Source organism: Toxorhynchites rutilus, chromosome 3 (genome assembly GCF_029784135.1).
Source record: "Toxorhynchites rutilus septentrionalis strain SRP chromosome 3, ASM2978413v1, whole genome shotgun sequence".
NCBI lineage: Eukaryota > Metazoa > Arthropoda > Insecta > Diptera > Culicidae > Toxorhynchites > Toxorhynchites rutilus.
The window spans coordinates 126,821,246-126,841,697 of NC_073746.1; the positions used below are offsets into that span (position 1 = coordinate 126,821,246).

At 37.9% G+C, this 20,452-nt stretch overlaps 1 protein-coding gene across 19 annotated transcripts in view; it reads right to left on the minus strand.

The window, feature by feature from the left end:
- LOC129775329 (ATP-binding cassette sub-family C member Sur) overlaps window positions 1-20,452 on the minus strand; it is a 185,822-nt gene that overhangs the window by 13,560 nt on the left and 151,810 nt on the right. For 18 of the 19 annotated variants that reach the window (XM_055779971.1, XM_055779965.1, XM_055779969.1 and 15 more), the window contains 7 exons: window positions 15,423-15,682; window positions 9,679-9,855; window positions 9,401-9,571; window positions 9,212-9,336; window positions 7,829-8,061; window positions 7,384-7,605; window positions 7,085-7,242 (listed from right to left, as the gene is read on the minus strand). In XM_055779971.1, coding sequence (XP_055635946.1) covers window positions 7,085-7,242; window positions 7,384-7,605; window positions 7,829-8,061; window positions 9,212-9,336; window positions 9,401-9,571; window positions 9,679-9,855; window positions 15,423-15,682 — 1,346 coding nt within the window. The remainder of the gene's footprint in view (window positions 1-7,084; window positions 7,243-7,383; window positions 7,606-7,828; window positions 8,062-9,211; window positions 9,337-9,400; window positions 9,572-9,678; window positions 9,856-15,422; window positions 15,683-20,452) is intronic. The other variant, XM_055779973.1, reaches the window with a different exon arrangement.

The following is a 20,452-nucleotide window of genomic DNA, read 5'->3' on the forward strand; positions in this document are numbered from 1 at the left end:
GAATGTTTCTACGCTTCTATCGTAATTAATAAAATGTTATTTTTCATTATATAAACAATTGAATAACTGTAAAATCTTAAGCGTTATCTAAACACCCTAACTGCCTCATTTTGATTGGCCCGATCTACGATTTCCCTAACACAGCCATCAAAACCAAGCAGCCTTGGGGAAATCGGCATTGCAAATACATGAAAGTATGGGGACTTTTGTTCTCACCGAAATGTGTTCCCTAACACAGACTTCAAAACCAAGCAGCGTTAGAGAGATCGGCATTGCAAATGCATGAAAGTCGGGGGCTTTTTTGTTCCGACTGAAATGTGTTTGCCTAACACAGACTTCAAAACCACAATGTCTGGGGAAATCGGCTCTGCAAATAAATGCAAACTGCGAGTACTTTTGTACTCGCTTGCCTTTGTGCAAACTAGAATATGTTTCCCTCACACGGTCTTCCGGGAGTACAAAAGAGTACAAAAGCGGGTACGAACACCACACTTTGGCTCGGTTATTCAAGATTGCATTGCAGGATATGCCTTCATATATTCTGCTCACTGAATTCCTATGCATACAATTTGATGATTAGGCAAGATGTTGATAACCAATTGCTGCGATGACGCCTAAACAATATGCGTTCGACGTATATGTCAAAATTGAAACTGAATGCCTGAAGTTCATCAAATCAAGCATATTCGCGGTTCGAGAAGTAGGTACGCTTGAGAGATGCAAACTTCAGAAGGAAACGTAAAATGAAATAATCGTTTGATAATTCTTCGGTTCACATATTTTGTCCTAGGCATCATACCAAACGTAAAAGGACTGTCATTAAATTTACTTGTAACGAAGAACATAATCTATCACAATGCATGAATTGAATATGTAATTATATAATCTTTTTACTCATAAAGCAAATATATTGAATTCAATTGAATTAGAGAATTGTTCATTCATTGTTCATTCAATCAAAAATTTAATCAATACATACAAATGATTGATACGATAAGGTAGTCCCACGTCAACCCTGCGGTTATATCATAGATATAACCCACCCATTTTTTAACTCGAAAATAGTAAGTCATACAAAAAATGTGATCGGCGGAAGAGTTATAAGAAAATAATTGAACTTTCAGAAAAAAATACAGAAAAAATATTTTTGGAAATCCTACACTGAAAAAAAAACGATTTCAAAAACTAAAAGTCGATTTTCTCAAAATGGTCATCTCTGATTTTGATGAAATGGTAGATAAATGGTAGCTAAATATGTGCCCTGCAACTCCTCCATACATCGCAACTTATTCATATTTAAGGCAAAAAAGTTTTTCTAACAAAATCTTTTTCGAGACTTTTTCTCGAAAATTTTCTATTTTTTTGGGTGTAAAGTTATAGATAAAAATCGATAACAGGTAAAAATGGATTTATGGTGACCCTTAGATGCTAAAGTTTTCAGTTTTCAGCTTATTTTTGTAGTCAAATACAATATGTTTCAATTCAGAGAGCAACGACAGCTCTCAAACAATGGCTATCTGCCAAAAATCTCTTGATCTGTCGGTTTTGAATAGTTGTTGTAGATTCAGGTATCAATTAAGAGTCACTGTAGATATGATAATAATAAATGGATTGTAATAGAGGATGAATAAAATGGCTCTGCAGTTGTTTGAAAATTACCAATCGTGACCGGCAGCAACTGTAAAGTGGCGGAAAAGAAATAGCATTTTTTTGTTTCTGCGTAATCATCAGAATTCCACAAAGAAAAGCAATTATTTAGACATTCTTTAGCAACATGATGTCAAGCCGTGATCTCCAGGATTTGCAAGGATTGTAAATGCAGTGCTGGTATTAACCCCTTCCCGTATTATGTAATACGTCACAAATCAAGTGATTTCACTACTCTGCTGAGCGTCCTAGCGCCCTATGCAAGTACACCACGAGTGAGACTCGATGTTGTACGGGAAAGGGTTAACAACCCCAAGTGTAACCGTAATAAACTACGTCGGTTAACATCAACAGTAATAGAGAAAATACGTTTGCTGAAATATACCCATCCGTTGGATGATACAATGCGAATTTGGAAATCTTGTTGGGTAGTGATTTGGCACAATAGGTATTTTCCAAAGAAAAAACATCGTGTAGATGAGGATAAAACAAACCAAAATATTGAAGATTAATAAGCTCCATCAAATGGTCTGTGAATTTACACGGTTACTTGTCGAATATTGAGGATGTTGCTTTGTTTGCTACTTTGAAACAGTTTTAAAAAACTTTGCCTACTGTATTCCTCCTGAATCAAATAGACTTTTAAGAATAGTGGAAAATATTTCTTCAATTTTCTAGGTTATTTTTTTCGAAAAAAGAAATTACATGAAATTTCAAAAAAATCCCAGTTAAAAACCATAAGCACTACATAATTTTGGTGAAACAATAAAAATTAGGAAATTGCTCAAGCTTTCATTGAAAAATAGCAAATTTATTTGAAAAATCATTCAACAAAATAATTTTGAAAATTCAAATTTATTTTTCTAAAAAACATTAATATTTAAATATTCCAAACAGCTTCCAACAAGCCTCCCATACATTGGCAGAAGGGCACTGTAATTTTCATGAGAATTTAAAAAAAAACCTTTTTAAAAAAATTATTTTTAAAGAAATTTTTTTTTTGATTTTGGAACATAGGACAACTATGCGTAGAACGGCAGTTTGGCCCTTTACAAAAAGTAGTTTAACTATTTTTTGGAGATTTCAAGTATGCAAAGTTGCTCAAATAACCAATGTCTTTAAACCTACATCGTTTCACTGTAATCTGAAATGGTCCGGATTCGTCCATTGAAAATGTGTATGTTATATCGAGGGTACGTTAAATCGAAGTTTCCATGCCCAAGCAATTTTACATAATGTTCACCGACGGAGTCGCAAAAACACTTCAATTATTCTGCATATTCTGCACACAATAGCCAGGCAAACACTTTCCCTGCGAACATTCTGAACAAAGTTGAAATCCAAATTACAATCAGTTCATCCGAATGAAAAATGTTGATAGTAATGATAAAGAAATAAATATATATTGTTTATACTCAAAATACGGTATAGATTGATAAAAAGACGGGACATCCGAAAATGATCGAAAAACGATCAATCGTCGAAAAAAATTTTTTTTCGTGATAACAGTATATCTCAACGAGCAATGCGATTTTAAGACATTTGGCATTAAAAAAAATTTGAAACCCTCAATTTCCGGTGACTTTTCGGATTTCAAAAAAACTCAATTTTTAACGTCTGCGACACTAATAAATGAAGTTCGAATGAGCTAATGTTTTGCATAAGGCATATTATCGTGCAAATCAACATTTCGCAGCAAGTTCCGAGTGAAAAATCAAGATAACTATTTTTATTGAGCTTGAGCTTGGGTAGACTGTACAATTCGTAGTTGCTCTCCGTGATTGACCTGTATCAACCAAATTGCACAAAGAACACACAGAATGACGCTTGGGACTAGCAAATATTTCTCGTTGTGCAATTTTCGGTGATTCGAGCTTTAAATGGTCAATAACGACGCCGGCCACGTCCTTACAGTCACCAGGGGAAGGGGAGGAATGTTAGTATGATATTCGCCGCCCGTAGGCCAGAAGAGTCACCTCTATAGCGTGGTTCCCTAGCGTTTATCATGGAAGGGATAGTTGTTAGTGGGAAAGGTTAAGAAAAACCAGGATTCACTGCGGTAAGTCATGTGATTATATAAATGTGAGCTATTGACTACTCGACGAAACAAAAACCCTAAAGTCTGATGTGTTACAACACGCGGCAGAGATTATCTTTAGGCATCCTGAGAAGGAAAACCTGTAAAATTGATACACTTTATATAATATATTATATTAATCCTTTGCGGTCGGAATTAATTTCCGTTGGAAGGGATTCTCTTATATTTCCACGCTAATAATATTTTGCTCATACCGAGTACCGTTACCTATTATCCATAGAAACTTCTTATACATTCGTGAAAAAGTTCACTAGGCATTAAAGTTCGTTTAGAAAAAATGTAAACTTTCACATTTAGTATTTAGTATGATTCCTTGCTATGGCGGCTGAGAGCAGACAGACGACCGCAAAGGGTTAATATTCTAGTATTTATCGTATGTACTTTTCATCGAAGACAATCGAGTTGGCGGAGATTTTATAGTGGGAAACCTGAGAAGGTAACCGATAGAACTTCTTTTTTTTGCTTGCCAAATAATTTTTTTTGTTTGCTAAATAAATATATAAATCCATTGACCATTTACCATACAATAATTAAACAGAAGAAAAAAAACTAATCGCCAGCCGATATTTTGCCGCAAAACATCAGCGTCTGGCCCACTGTGAACTTATATCGTTCGCGTACATCACCTGATACGATAGCAAAAAGTCAGCCGAATGAAATGTATAGATATATGAAAAAGAATTGAAAAAAGTGAGGAAACTTAGCTGGATTGTTTTTGATGTCTTGCATGATTTTTGTAGACATCGGGGATCCATTCCTCGGTGATAATAGCACTACACCATATCAGACGCAATCACTTTCGTGTAAGCTGCTTATAATTCACTCTTCTCGACAAATCACTAAACAACTTCTCCCAATTTACACTCGCAAAGCACATGAGAGCGGAAGCGCCCATTTTGTTCCACTTTATACAAGAGCGCGGAGCCACGACGAATGCGACTGTACTCGATGACTGCTCAATCGAAACTCTCAAGATAACTATTTTTATTGACCCCCAAAACCATATGTTTCGTCTCGTAGTCCGAAATGTCCCAGAGTGTCGATTTTTGAGAATTTTTTTTCGAGATGACACCACATCTCGACGTTTCATGCAATTTCAAGACATTTGGCATCATTTTTTTTCGAAAACCCCGATTTCCTTTACTCGCCCCTTGGGTGAGTTTTTCGATTTTCAAAAAACTCAAACTTTGACCGCTTTGCGCCACTCTCCCTTAAGTCCGATTGAGCTGATATTTGGCATAGGGTGTTTTTTTTTCGAGGTGGTGAACATTTTGTAATTTTTGGGTCGATTTTTTCCCATACATTCATTGGCACCCTACTGTATATATATACATAAAGGGTGTTCGGATCAAAAAGTGCTCAAACTAAATTGCGTGTAAATCGATAATTTGTTTATTAAAAAATCAAATAATCTTTCTTTTTGAAGTTCAATATGTATAAAAGACGGAAAAAATACTCAGTTAAGATTCCGGTCGACCTAGTACAATTTGGCGAGCCTTTCGTTTGACGCCTGCCATCAGATTTTGTACAGTCACCTTATCCACTGTCTTCGCCGCAGAACGCCAGTTAGCTTTGAACAGCTACTCGCTGCTAACAGTTTTTTGGGTCTTCTTAAGGTTCTGCTTAACTATCGTCCAATATTTTTCGATTGGGCGAAGTTCTAGTGTGTTGGGAGGGTTCTTATCCTTGGGCACAACCTGCATCTTGTTAGCGGCATACCACTCCATGGCCTTTTTTCCATAATGGCAGGATGCCAAATCCGGCCAAAACAGCACAGACAAGTCATGTTTCTTCAGGAAAGGCAGCAAACGTTTTTGAAGACACTCTTTCACGTAAATTTCCTGGTTGACGGTTCCGGTTGCAACGAAAATGTCGCTTTTCAAGCCACAGGTACAGATAGCTTGCCAAACGAGATATTTCTTGGCAAACTTTGATAGTTTAATATGCTTGAAAATGTCTGCCACCTTTTCCCTTCCGGTTGTTGTATAATACTCTTGTCCAGGAAGCTGTCTGAAGTCTCTTTTGACGTAGGTTTTGTCGTCCATTACCACACAATCAAACATTGTCAACAATGTCGTATACAGCTTCCGAGATCTTGTTTTTGCCGTAAGGTTTTGCTTATCGTTGCGATTTGGAGTCACTACCTTCTTATAAGTCGATAGTCCGGATCGGTTTTTAGCTTCATGCACGATTGTAGACGATATTCCCAACTTATTTGCGACATCTCGAACGGAGAGGTTGGGGTTGCGCTTGAAAGCGCTAGCCACTCTTCTGTTCGTCACGGCGGCTCCCGGCTTTCGATTTCCCCCAGATCCAGGCTTTCTATTTGTCGACAAACGTTCCCCGAACACTTTTATTACTTTTATTACTTTGGTTGATTTGGCCACATTCAACGATTTTGCTATTTCTGCGTGCGTGTAGTTTGGATTTTCACGACGCATGTACCAAATGGGTGCACCCGTGGCCGAGTGGTTAGCGTCTCACATCATCATGCCGGGTGTTCGGGTTCGATTCCCGTTCTGGCCGGGGGATTTTTCGTCAGAGAAATTTCCTTCGACTTGCACTGTGGTCACGCGTATTCTAGAGCTTGCCCCTCGGAATACATTCAAGGCGTGTTATTTGGCTCAAGAAATCTCAACTAAGTATTAATAAAATGACGCTAGTTAATGCATACGTTGAGACGGCAAAAGTTCCACAGGGAACGTTAACGCCATTCAAGAAGAAGATGTACAAAATTTTGATTCGTCGCTCCTCTTGCTTTGACGCCATTTTGATAACTTAAGAGATAACTAACAAATAGAGGCAGCATTCTACACACACACACCTACAAAATGAGGGGTGATCAGGTTTTTTATATGAATGATTAGAAAAAATACGGCGAATTTAAGTTGACCACTTTTTGATCCGAACGCCCTTTATATACTTTATATGAAAAAAATAATTACTCATTTACTGATCGAATCAATATGTAATATTCACACACACTCTATAATCATTCTTCGAAACTATCGAGTACACAAACAAAATTTAATTTTGTCAGAATATCAGATTGGCATTAAATGTTGACATCTATCTTTTGATGGACCGAACTGAAAACGTAATGAGTGGAGCGCTAATAATTCAATAAGCTTCCAATCAAAGATTTCAATCAACCATTTCATAACCCCAGTTTTCCCATAATAAAACAAAAACAACCAAATGATACAGTTTCACATAACACAAGAACGCTAATATATCAGCTGTTTCCAGGTAATGTTCACCCAATTCGCTCACTTCAGAGATTCGCACCCTAATGGCATACATCCCCCATTCATTACGCATAAATCTTACGTCTCTCACCTCGAGGAGCACCTGTAAAACTTCTGCACGATGTAGTAAACGCCACAAATAGGTATTGTTAACAGGATAAAATACGGCGTTACAACACTATTTATGAGCACTGCACAAAGACATAGCAGGATGAATTGCAGCAGCTTCTGACTTGTTGCAGCGATTTTCTGTGGAAGGAAACCGAAACGGAACCAAGATTACGTCTGAGGCCTATCCGATGGCAGCAAGGATAGGCGCCCATCCTCCGCTGCCCCCGAAGATTTATAGCCAAACGATAATGTATGCTTCCTTCGTCGGCTCACACTTACCTTGTCCACCACCGCGATGTCTATGCTAAGCCTATTCATGATCCGACCGAGGGGGATCGTTTGGAAGAAATGAAGCGTATTTTTCAACACCGCCACCATCAGCAACCGATGGAGCCGTCTTCGAGCGTTGCTGCCGGCCAGCTGGCCGGTCGGGAAAGAAATTGCTGCCATCAGGATGCACACGCCAGATAGCAGTGCGTACACTCGGAAGTTGTATGTGATCTGTATGAAATCACAAAGTATACAAAACAAATTTAAAGCATCGCCCATTGCAGCGAAATTATTCAAATATATCGCTAGAAAAACTACCGCAAATGAACGTACAAAAAAGCGGTCCACTTTCAAATCAATGATAAGCTGGAAACGACTAAATTTACATGTAATGTGCATAATTTCTGTATAAAACGTGTGAGCTGCAGTGACTCTGGTAGGTCAATTGTCTTACGTCAGCTGAATCAACCCCATCGATGTTCTGCTGCGTTCGTTCGGTCCAATTTTGCAGCCAAAAGTCGGTGTACACTCGAAGTCCTTGCTGGGCGAGGGCACTGGTGAAGAATATGGTAACCGTGTTCGGGCCACACGACTTCAAATACAGCCAGTATATCCGAGCTGGAATCTTGCCATATTTGCGCTCTTCGTCATATATTAGTCGGTTGGAGACGTCTCCGCCGCTAAAGTCTAGAATGGAACCATAAACGGAAGCAGAACATACGTGTCAATATGCATGAACTCAACCTGATGTTAGAATCGAATGAGGTGTTAATTTTTACTCAAAAAATCTTCAATAATCGAGGGAACCTTCCGACTAATTTCATTACTCTACACCACAACGAGACTCGTATAAAAATCAAATATCGAAAGGATACGAAATTCGATTTGTCTTCTTAGCCTTTGGCGAACATGTAATCCTTGCGAAAATTCTCCCCATCATCAGGACAAACTGTGAAATGGGAAACGATACAGAAAGAAACTGTTTTTTTCACCAACGTCTCCCCAAAATCCCTGTTGAGTGGAAATACCTGACCACTTATCCGCTACACTCTATAATTCGATTTCCCGTTCCTCTTCACAGCTATGGAGAATGAAAAAGCTCCTTATAACTTACGCCAAGAATCGATTGGATTGTTTCAGGGTGTTTCACGCTAGACACGGTATGACTATCTACGATGTTTGCCGGAAAAATGGGCCGTTCTTTTTTACATAAGCTAACGACAACTGCATTTGATCTTTTTTCTTTACCATGATTCAGGATGATTAGAAAATACACCAATTTTCCACTATTTTTGTTTCCATTCTCCTTACTCGTAAATCTCGCTTCACTCACCGTTCCTTACAAACTATTCAATCGACACTTGACGGAAGCAAAGCCCTTTTTTCCTGCAATTCGGAAAGGTTTTTTCTCCAACAATGTTTTATGGCTTGATTTTGCGGCTATCTTTGCTCCGCCGAGAATGGCATCAGATGTGCTGACCGTGCTTTGGAACATTGTCCACTCTTGACATGTTGTGGAGAGAAGGACGGAAGATATACGAGGCCGCTTGTTGACACTGCTCTCATACCGGTCCGGAAAACTTCCCATTGAATGAAATGTATAAGATCATTTAGCAATGGGACATTCTTTTTTGGCGATTGCATCGTCTGCAATTGTCAGAATTGGATCCAAATACTCATTGTCAATTTCGTTCATAAGTTAGAGTCAGAGATTTCAGAATTTTCCCAAAAGCATCGACGGCCCGCCAAAAACAATCTCAGCGTTATGAAAACGAAACTTAAATCGTTCAGTGTCACAAAAAACATTAAAATATGATTTTTCCACAAAAATCCATACCTTCGTACGATTCCTCTTCAGTCTCCTCGCTGTAACGCGATACATTCGATAGTAGCCTACGCGCTGAATGCTGCTTCTTGATATGACTCTCCGTATGTCTGAGCTGCTCTTCGTCAGCGACGCTTCTAGAAGAAATTGCACCTTGTTAGCTAACAAATCTCTCCCACTCCAAACGACTAGAATGCCCACTTCGTGAAACTATCCTCGCCAGCTTTGGCGCGCCTCTGGCCGTGTAGGGCCATCCTCAAATCCGTTGGATTCGAATAACTCCGCAGCCGACGCTTTCGGGAGCTCATCCTGCGAAGAAACTGTCGGAAGCCGATTTTGTTGAATTCCCTGCATGTGTCGGAGAAACGATATCTGAAAACAAACAGGAACAAGGAGCCGGACACTCCCAGAGGGAGCGGGAGGAGGAGAGAAGATTATTTTCTGTTACAAATTGATCATAAAAAATAATCTTCCCGCACCTTCTGTTGTTCTCCCCCTCGTAGGTAGCCAGTGGCAACCGATTTTCGGCTGTTTGGCTATTGAGCTCGGTGGAGGATGATGAGGTGTGCCGGCCGGTTACGGGTAGTAAACGTCCATCGGATTCGTTGGCGTTCTTCGAAACACGTTTCGCTTGGAGAGACTGCGTTCGGTAGGCACTGTTATTAGCGAAGGAAAAACTTCCGAATCAGTTAATTTTATTATTTTTTTATGTTGCAAAAACGATATCATATCGAACAGAAACTTTTTGGATTTTCTCAAATCAACATATGTGGAAAAAACTTCAAATCGAAAATGAACCCATGAAACAAACTGTTTTCCTTAGGTTTTTTATATTTTTCATTGGAAAAATTGACCAGAAACGATCAACTACACAACGCGCTCTCCTGACTCTTTGCGGTATTTGCATCGACGTTTCCTGAACACCAGTTTTTCATATACACTGCGTTTCACAACTATAGAACCACTCAGTTCTTCTGTGTTTTCAAAGATATGTAAGAAGTCGGACGAATTGAAGTATATAGTGTAGGATATAACAACTATCTTCATTTAAATTACTGGTCATTTGAACTTTATTGTTGTGTTCAGGCGCGAAACATTCAAAACACTAAAATGCCAGTGTTTCATAACTATAGAACCAGATGGAGAAACTTTCATTCCTCCACAAAATTAACGTCAATTTAACATGAATTACAATAAGTTTCTAATTCGTAGGTCATCTTTAGTTCTTCATCAATTCACATAACCCATCCGGGGAGGTTTTGACCAAGCTGCGCCATGTTGTAGTGTGTATCTCGTTCTACGCAGAGAATATTGCTCGTTTAAGCTCTTCAAAGCACTCATACTGCTTGTAATCTGCATCTACTATTCGTACGATCACTCCTCATAAGTTCTTGATAGGGTTTTGATCTGCTAAACAAGCTGACCAGTTCAGAATCTGAAGCCCCTATTCAATAAACTATGCCTTGACTTCCCGGATTTTATAAATTGATGCCAAATTACCCAATTATTACATTGTTTGTTATGTAAAAACAGTAGTAAATGATTCTGAAGAACGTCTTTGCACTTCTGACTGTTCATTCGTATTTATAGTAAGCTACCTAAACCAGGCTTTTTTGAGAAAATTCTCCCCAAACCATAAAAATCTCATCTCAAAAGCTGCGGCTCCAAAAACTAATGTGGAACCTTAACCCATGGGTTTCACTATATCAGGAGAACTTCTCTGATAAAAATAAATACAACTTGAATAGAATTTCTTCATACTGGAAGGACTTACGGAACGTGTCATGTAGTTTTTCAACTCGTAACCATGCAGGCGACAGTTTTATGGTTTGAGGAATATACGGCCTGGTTCAGATAGCTTTCCATCAACACCAATGTAAAGTCCGAAGTGCAATGAAGTACTTCAAAATCGTTTACTTCTGTTTATGTAACAAAAACTCCGTGATAATTGGGTAATTTGACATCAATTCGAAACATCCGGGAAGTCAAGGCATGGTTTATTGAATAGGGGCTACAGATTTTGGACTGGTCAGCTTGTTCACCAGATCAGAACTCTATCAAGAACTTATGAGGAGTGATCGCATTAATAGTAGATGCAGATTACGAGCAGTATGAGTGATTTGAAGAGCTTAAACGAGCAGTATCATCTGCGTAGAACGAAATAAACACTCGAAATAAATTACTCAGATTCAGAAGTACTTCATTGCACTTCTGACTGTGCATTCGTGTTGATGAAAAGCTATAATATTTTACTCAAAACATCGAACTGCCGCCTGCAATGTTACGAATTTAAAAATTACATGACACGTTCTGTAATGGCTTCCAGTATGAAGAAATTCTATTCGCGTTGAATTTCTTTTTATCAGAGATGTTCTCCTGAAATAGTGAAACCCATGGGACTAGCTTCCACATTAGATTTGGACCCGCAGCTTTGGAGAAGGGATTTTTATGGCTTGAGGAAAAATTTCTCAAATAGGCCATGTTTAGATAGCTTACCATCATCCCGACTTAACAGTAAGAAATGTAACGAAGTACTTAAGAATCATTTACTTCGTTTTTTATCAAAAACACCGTGATAATTGGGTTATTTGGCATCAATTCATAAAATCCCGAAACTCATGGCATGGTTTAATGAATAGGGGCTTCAGATTCTGGACTGATCAGTTTGTTTACCAGCTCAAAATCCTTTCAAGAACTAATGAGAAGTGCTCGTACGAATAGTAGATGTAGCTTACAATCAGTATGAGTGATTTGAAGGGCTTAAACGAGCAGTATCCTCTGCGTAGAACAAGATACACACTACAACATGGCGCAGCTTGGTCGAAACCAAAGTTGTGACCTGCGAATTAGAAACTCATGTAAAGGAGTGAGAGTTTTTCCATCTGGTTCTATAGATATGAAACACTGGAATTTTAGATTTTTTAGTTTTCGCGCCTGAACACAACAATAAAGTTCAAATGACCAGTTTTATAAGTGAAGATAGAAGATCATTTTTTGGTGGAAACAAATTGAAGTGTGTATAACCAGGTACATACCATGACGCATGGTGAACTACCATGCGTCTTCATCGTTTCCATGCAAGTGATGTGAAACACTGGATCCTTTTTTACGCGATTTAATCGAGATTACGCGATTTTTTTCCATGATTTTCTTGAAATTAATTGATTTGGTACTGCCTACTGTCGCTTCGTTGGGAAGAGTAAGAGAAGAAAAGAAATTCTGCGAGAGCATGTGCGAGTGTGGTTGTGACGCGCGCCGTTATTTTATGCGATTATCTCGAAATTACGCGATTTTTTACACGGCTTTTGCGCGCACACGTCAGTCTCGTAAAAAAAAATTATTAATGTATATTGCTGTGCACTGACGTTCTTGTTTTTAAAAATTTGTGTCTCAGGAAAGGTTTTGAGTATATTGCTAAATTCTTAATATTGTATGTAATATTCCATTTAAAAATATTGAAACAAGAAGTCGTTGCAGATTTTCAATTTTTGGGTAAATGGCAGAAATCAGCCTAACGGTTAAGAGATTAGGATTTTCAAATAACTATTTTGAAAGATCACGATTTTTGTCTTGGAAATCAAACTGTCGAAAAAGATTAAGTAGTCAGAAATCTGGGCATCGTGCTGTGCATAACTAAGTGGGGGAGTGTTCTGTCCGAAAATCGTGTATTCAGCATACTGTGCTTATTAAATACGGCAAACAGCCTCAGTGATAGCAAAAATCCCAAAAAAAAAAGTAAAAGCAAATGAGATAAATTCAGTTCAACGTGAAAGATCAAAAACCGTACGATGTAGATTAAAAATTTGTAATTATGATATCGTTTCTGTGGAATATTTTGCCGTTGCATTTGTGAAAACAGTTTAGACACCACAAACATGCCATTTATTGGTTATTGCTACGAGCTATGCAACATTCCGTCGGAAATTTTAGGACATTTGAAATAATCGAAATCGCGAGTTTCCTGGGAATCTCGAGGGAATTAGTAGAAGACTAAATATATTATTTTATAGAACTTTCTCTTTCTTTAATAAAAATAAGTGGTATTCACTTCGCTTGAGCGTTGTCTGTATTATAGTACATAGAATACATTGTAGTGAGTAAATAGTATTTTATTTTGAACATGTGTTTTTTATGAGGCATGACGCCTTCGGTCCGACAAGTAATTAGTATTTTACAAACAATAGAAATAGATGAAATAGATGTTATTTTGTAAAATTGGTTGAATTCAAAACTCGTAGTATAATTCAATATAGAAGTAATTAGCCTTATGGGCACCTTACACGACCAACCGGATTGACAATAAGTGTCTTCAATATCGTGACAGCTAGGCTTTCAACATCTGATCTAACCTCAATCAATATTTTTCCACCTTACACGGTCAATATCGCCCTCAACCCGAGACAACGAAAATATCCGCGATGGCTAGTGGCGACATTCGAGTTTGGGATCCAAACTATTCTCTATCAGATTAGAAGGCTAAAAGGCAATTTTCAATTGGTAAAATTTGAATGAAAATATCTACTTGATATTATTTAATTAGTTGAAGCGCGTAGTCCTAACCTTAACTTAACCTATTTCCCCTGAATTTTCAGATATTCCTACTAAAATGTATTATTATAATATAACGTCAATTTCAGACATAATTTTTGTATGGGATTTTCTCACCACTTGCAGAAAAAAAGTGATTTGCATTCACATAGAATACTAATTTGATTCGTAAAAGTTAATTTTCATTCATAATTTACACTTTAGAATTCGGTTTTTCTTCTCAAAAATACATCATAATACTCGTTTCACAAATACAGACTCTTCCTTTCAGTTTCAGAGATGCCAGATTATTTTAGTTGGCGAAAATATATGCAAGTTATTTTATCTGCAAGCAAATGTTTTTATTCCATAAATGAGACTATGACAGTAGAACCCCGATTATCCGCGAGCGGGTGATCCGCCCTGCGGATTATTCGTGACTGCGAGTTCCATAGTAAATCAATAGGCCTTTCCGGAATTTGTTAGTGAGTGGTAGGCCCATGCTCTTTTGTTGTGGTCATGGCTTTTACATTATTTAGCCACTGGTGTACACGACCTTATAGATGGGTAGTTGATTGATTTCTGTATTGATAGAACATAGTTTTTATGTTGAAACATCTCTTTTCGTGTTTGCATTTTTTGTCCTTTAATGGGTCATCCGCGATTTTCGTTAATCGCGGTGAGTTTGCCCGACTATTCCGCGGATAATCGGGATTCTACTGTAGCTTGAATAAACACATGATGTTTTTTCATCTGTGATTTTCCCAGATCTTCTCATTCTCCAAATTTTATAGCGGAGTGTGAAGAAACACACAACCTGCTCACTAGCGCAAAGAATGACCGAGTTCAACGTTAGAAAATTCCTAAAACGTTGTTAAGTTTCATCCACTCTCTCACCATCACATTGTCAGTTTACTTTGAAGTTTTGATTTGTATCGTGAAAAGTACCGTATTTTGCTATTCAAAGTATCGGTTTTCCAAACCAAAAGCTTCCATTTATGATTCCTACAATTTCAGTAGTTTATAAATTTTAATTGCAATCGCAAAAAAGACTAACAGAAATTAAATGTGCGCTTGCATATCTGGCAACTCAGTCTGGAAGTCCGTGAGGTAAAACGTCAACATCATGCATCTATATGAAATGTCACGATATTGATGCTCGAAAATCAGAAAACCCGGATTTCTGCGTCGTCGGCCATGTTCAGCCGTCATTATGCTCTCAAATGTCATCATATTGTCAATAAAGTTGACCGTGTAAGGTCCGCTTTATCAGTAACAGAAAACAAAGAGAAACTTCGGGTGAGTTTAGACAATTGTGTAAGACAGTACGTTTGGATGATGAACACGATGGAAGACCAAAAGGATGGTAACATCAAGATTGATAGCAATAATTCATGATATTGTGCTGAATGATCGGAATATAAAATTAGGTGAGATTGTGTCTTCACAAACATCTCAACAAAACGTGCGATAAATAATGTTACATGATGTTTTACACATCAAAAAAATTCAAGCAGGATAGGTGAAAAAATAAAATGCGAAAACTTTACAGCTCTTGCAGCATTAAATCAGATGAATTGGCCAAAATGAATATTACGTTCAAGAATTTTGTCGAATTTCATACGGCTGCTATCAAGAATTGGACTCAAAATAAATACAGTTCATTCATATCTCAAATTAGTCCAAATTTGCTTACCCTACATTTCCATGAGCGCCAGATGGCGGTGGCTCGTCGGCCAGCTTTCTTCCAGAAGGGACAACTCCATCGCTATGGCCCCGAACCGCCCTGCTGTCGTTGCGATACCTTTTCGAGTAGTGCCGTCGCAATTGGACGTTCTCGCCGTGGCAGTCATCGATGGGAAGTGGAAAATCGTGTGTGTGGAAACGTGATCCAAATAAGCTAGGATTGCCCTTTAGTGCCGATGAAGCACCATACAAGAGGGCGCTGCGAGGCTGCTGGATTGAGAGTGGGTGATGATGGTGGTAGCCGTTGCCAAACGGTAGAGGAATAAACCGAAAAATATAAAAACGATTAAAATCCATGCTGGTTGGGTTCATGTTCGAGTGAAGAGAAACAATTTCCAAAAGCAATAGGGAAGTTCGCCATCTGAGTGGTTATGCTTGTGGTTGAGGAGTTAAGAAACAACAATTCGCCAAACAGTATCATCATGTTTTTTTTACAATTTGCGGTTGGAGTTCGGCATATTCATCAGAAATCAATTCATTGCAAACAACCCCGATCGATTACAAAGCAACAGAAGAAAATCAGTTCAATTCTTTCTCTGTGTGTTCGTTCTAAAAATTTTTTACTACGTCTTGCAGCATGTCGAACAAAGGTGGTGGTACTTGTTATTCCACAGGGGAACTGAGATCATTTGTTCCAATAAATTTGATACAGAGCACTCTGGCTGGTGCTTCTACGGCAGTCCTCAGAGCGCAAATTCTGTTGAAATTCGGGCTGCCCTTCGCAAAGCTGCTCTAACACTTGGCTCCCCCACTCACGTTAAGAGACTGCACGTGGCCTGCAGAAACGGTTCCGTCGATGGGGGTAATCTGAGCAATCTGATGTGTGCTCAGCTCTAACGACCATAATTCTACCAGGACCAAGGGAGATACCCAGGGTGAGATTGTCGTTATACAATTATTATTATTGTTATTATGCGTTATGACGTTAAGGAAGAAAGTGGTGGTGCCCCAATTTTCCGAGGGTGAAACCAGAGTAATCTTTTGGCACACTCAACGTAAACTATCAAATGGCTCTGCTGCCGGATGTCATAACACACTCTTTCTGCAATTGACATGCATATGCCGAAATTGGAGCAGGTCGTTTCGTTATTCGACATAAAAGAGATTACGATTCAGAGCAGAAGTAGCTTCATCGGAATTAGACAAACGACTGTCAGCACCCCATTTCAGTTTGTGGATGTGAGAACAAGGTAGATTATAATAAGCTTGTTAGTAGTCAAAACTTTTTACTTAGCTATTTGAACTCTCCATAAAAACGAAATATATAAAATTTTTATTACCAGTTTTTACAGTGTTTATTTTTGTACAGAAAATTCAGTTTGTTGAATGGAAAAAAACGCTTTATTTTATTCATACGCTTGCTATTGATTCGCTAGGCAAAACATAAACTGACCAGATTTTAAAACAAGGTAATTATCAAGCTTTTTTCCTATATTTGCATAATAAGTGAAGCACTGTGTTTCCCGTTTTTTGCGTTTTATTATACAAGAAGATAGTTTATGATGGTTCGAGATCCATCCCTCCTCTCTAAGGAGAGGGGGGGGGGGAACTTCCATACAAATGAAACACAAATTTCTGCATTACTCAGGAATTAATGAAGCACATGAAACCAAATTTGGCATGTGGAGATTTTAGGGTGCAATAAATGATTATATGGTGGTTAGACACTCCACACCCCTCTCTAAGGGGGGGCTGCCATACAAATGAAACACATATTCCTGCATTACTCGAGAGTTAATCAAGCAAATGAAACGAAATTTGGCATATGGAGGTTTTAGGGAGCAAGAAACGTTTCTATGGTGTTTAGATACTCCTCCCCCCTCTCTAAAGGGGGTCTGCCATACAAATGAAACACAAGTTTCTGCATTACTCGAGAATTAATCAAGCATATGAGGTTTTAGGGTGCAATAAATGATTATATGGTGGTTAGATATTCTACCCTCTTCACTTAGAGGGGGGGGGGGTCTGCCATACAAATGAAACACAAATTTCTGCATTACTCGAGAATTAATCAAGCAAATAAAACCAAATTGAGCATATGGAGGTTTTTGAATATGAGAAATGTTTCTATGATGGTATGCACCCCTCCCTCCTCTGAAATGGAGAGGGAGTCCCGTAAAAATAATACACATATTTCAACCAAACATGACAATTGATTTTTATTAATGTGAATAAACGCACACCTATATCTTCTTCTATCTATATAAATAAAAATGGATCACCGAATGTGTTGATAAGAGCTAAACTCCAGAAAGGCATTGTCCGATTTAGGGCTGTCTTTATTTTATCATATTTTCTGTATCAAACATTTATTCCATGTAACGGAGAAACATGTTATTTGCAAGTGGTTGAAAAATATTGAACGAGAATTGTGTCTGAAAATAATCTGATATTATAATGACGAGTTTTCACCAAATCACTATATTTGTTTCGCCACTATCATTATTCTACCATTTCTATATACGAAAGCTAGAGGTAGGTTATATTTGTAATACAACCGTAAGGTAAATGTTGACCTACCATTGGCTTAGAATTCACTTGTTTAAAATTGCATTAGAATAAATTCTCAATGATTGGATGAATGGATATATTCGGAATCTGAACCGACCCTTCTTTTTTTTATCCAAAATATATATTTTTATTGAGGCTCATATGGCGTCAACCTGACGGGGCCGGGAGTTCAATATTTCGACAATGTTTGCCTTATAACTATGTTAGTAATATGTAACCGATTACTCGCGGTTGGCTCGAGGTTAGTATTACAAGTGTTTTCGTAATTGTGATGTTGCTGTCTCCAATGATCTGTACCTGTGCCCGACACGGGATACTTCCTTTTGGGATGCAGCTGACCATTAATCAGCAACGCCCCCTAGTCTGTACCCCATATCTAGCGTGGTGCGTCTTCTCGACTCGAGGAATCCATTATAGAATGGTCACTAGCCGGCGCAATCATCAGCTCGTATAGAGTTGTCATGAGCGGTACAACCTTTGGCTCTTGTTGAATCATCAGTGGACTGCACAACCTTTGGCCCTTGTATCTGTAAAGAGTGTGTGTATGTATTGCCGCGACTAAGTAAAAGTTTATAGATCGGATAGGAGGGATATGAAACAGGGACACAACGAAGGAAACATCTTACCCTTCTGTTGTCTGACTTCCTCTCAGGTTCGACGGGAAATGTGATGAGAGAAAATATTGCAATTTAAGCTCCGTCGGGTATAAATAACCCATCCGCGATTGCAAATCACAGTTTCATCCCAGATTGCTGAGAGGTTTTACAAAGGTTTTTCATACTACATAAGAAGAATGGAAGAATGAAAAAAAAAACAGCGGAGCAATTACGTTCGATGGGAACACCGGATCGATTTTCATGCCGTTTGACTGAGAGTGATTTTGTATTTTTGCATGACACGCATACATTGGCGTTTTTATGCGATGGGTTGAGAAATGTGAAATAATGGAGCTGGTAGTATTCGCGAGGGCAACAATAAATTTTCTATTAATTTGATCATCTGCAAATGTTTCCACAAAACAATCCATCAACCATTTTCAACTTTCTATTTAAGAGTTATTTAAAATATGTCGATACATTCCAAAGTAATATCCGAAATAATAATTTCATAACTTTTTGCAAAAAAAGATCATTTGTGGATTCAGAAGTGTGTACGAACTTTTTTGTGACTTTTTTCGCTCCTTCATTTAATTTTCGTGAATCCGAGCATTGAAGAAGGTATTTTACAGTGGTGAGTGCTGTGTGAAGAACACAGGTGAAAAACTGAGGATAAAAGTTTGTTTGTAGCAATCGCCGCCGTCGCCGTCATCACACTACCTATTCGGCTCGAATTTTCTGTTGCTGTTCTCCGAAAGATGCTGCATAGTATAAATTGAGGATTATTTTTTAGGGAATTGGAAATGTAATTTTACTAAGAGATGTTGAAAAACTACTGAGCATTCAATAAGTGCAGTATTTAAGTTTATGTTTAAACAGCGAGCAATCGACAGTACATTTTAATTTTGAAAGTCAGTTTGTCAATTTGCTCAAACTGTTTTTTCATTGCTTTGTGAATCGTTCGCGTCCCACGAAGCAAACATTCATTCATTACCTTTATCAAGACCCTTATCAGTACTACCAAATATTTGTATCAAAGAATTCATCCTTGAATTTCTTTAATGTTTGTTCTCGTTGGCAATTATTTTGTAGTAACACGTTAACAATGCGGTTGTATCTTAGACACCACTCTTTATTTTTTTCAATGTAGGACTACGTTCTTCAGAAAGGTATAAGTTGTAAAATGAAAATCATCGAAAAACTGAATATGTATGAAATAATGAAAGATTTCAAACGCTTACAATTCGACCATTTATTGCTAGATAAAAAAAAAATGTTTGCATCAGTCGAATAGTATTCTGTTCACGTATTTATTAAATAAAAAAAACAATAAAGAAAATTATATTGTTTTTGAAACAAACTGTTGAATAATTGTAAAGCCTCGAGCATTGTCCAAACGCCCTAAATCCAACATTTCGATTGGTCCAATTGACGCTTCCCCAATGTTGCCGTCTAAAAGAAGCAAGCACAATATACCGTGGAGCAAGTGCGGAAGCCGTTCCTCGCGATTTCAAATTTTTAGTCGAAACATTCCATCATCACTCAATTTAAATACTCATCATTAAACTTTGAAGGCAAGCCAGCAAAAGATTTACCTCGTTTACTGAAATAATCATCAATGTGTAGCGCTATTAGAATGCACTACATTGATCAGGTTCAGTTTATTTTGGGACGCACATTTGCCTTGCCCATCTTAATCGAAAAGAATCACATTTAGTAAATGGTAAGATGTAATAGATCTTATGTAAGCCTTGAGACATACAATCATGTAAATGGAGAATCGCTTTGAAAAAGGAGTATTTATTTGAAATAAATTTCTTAATAATAATTTCCAAAACATCTCTAAAACTGTTATACTTAAGAAGAACAGAGC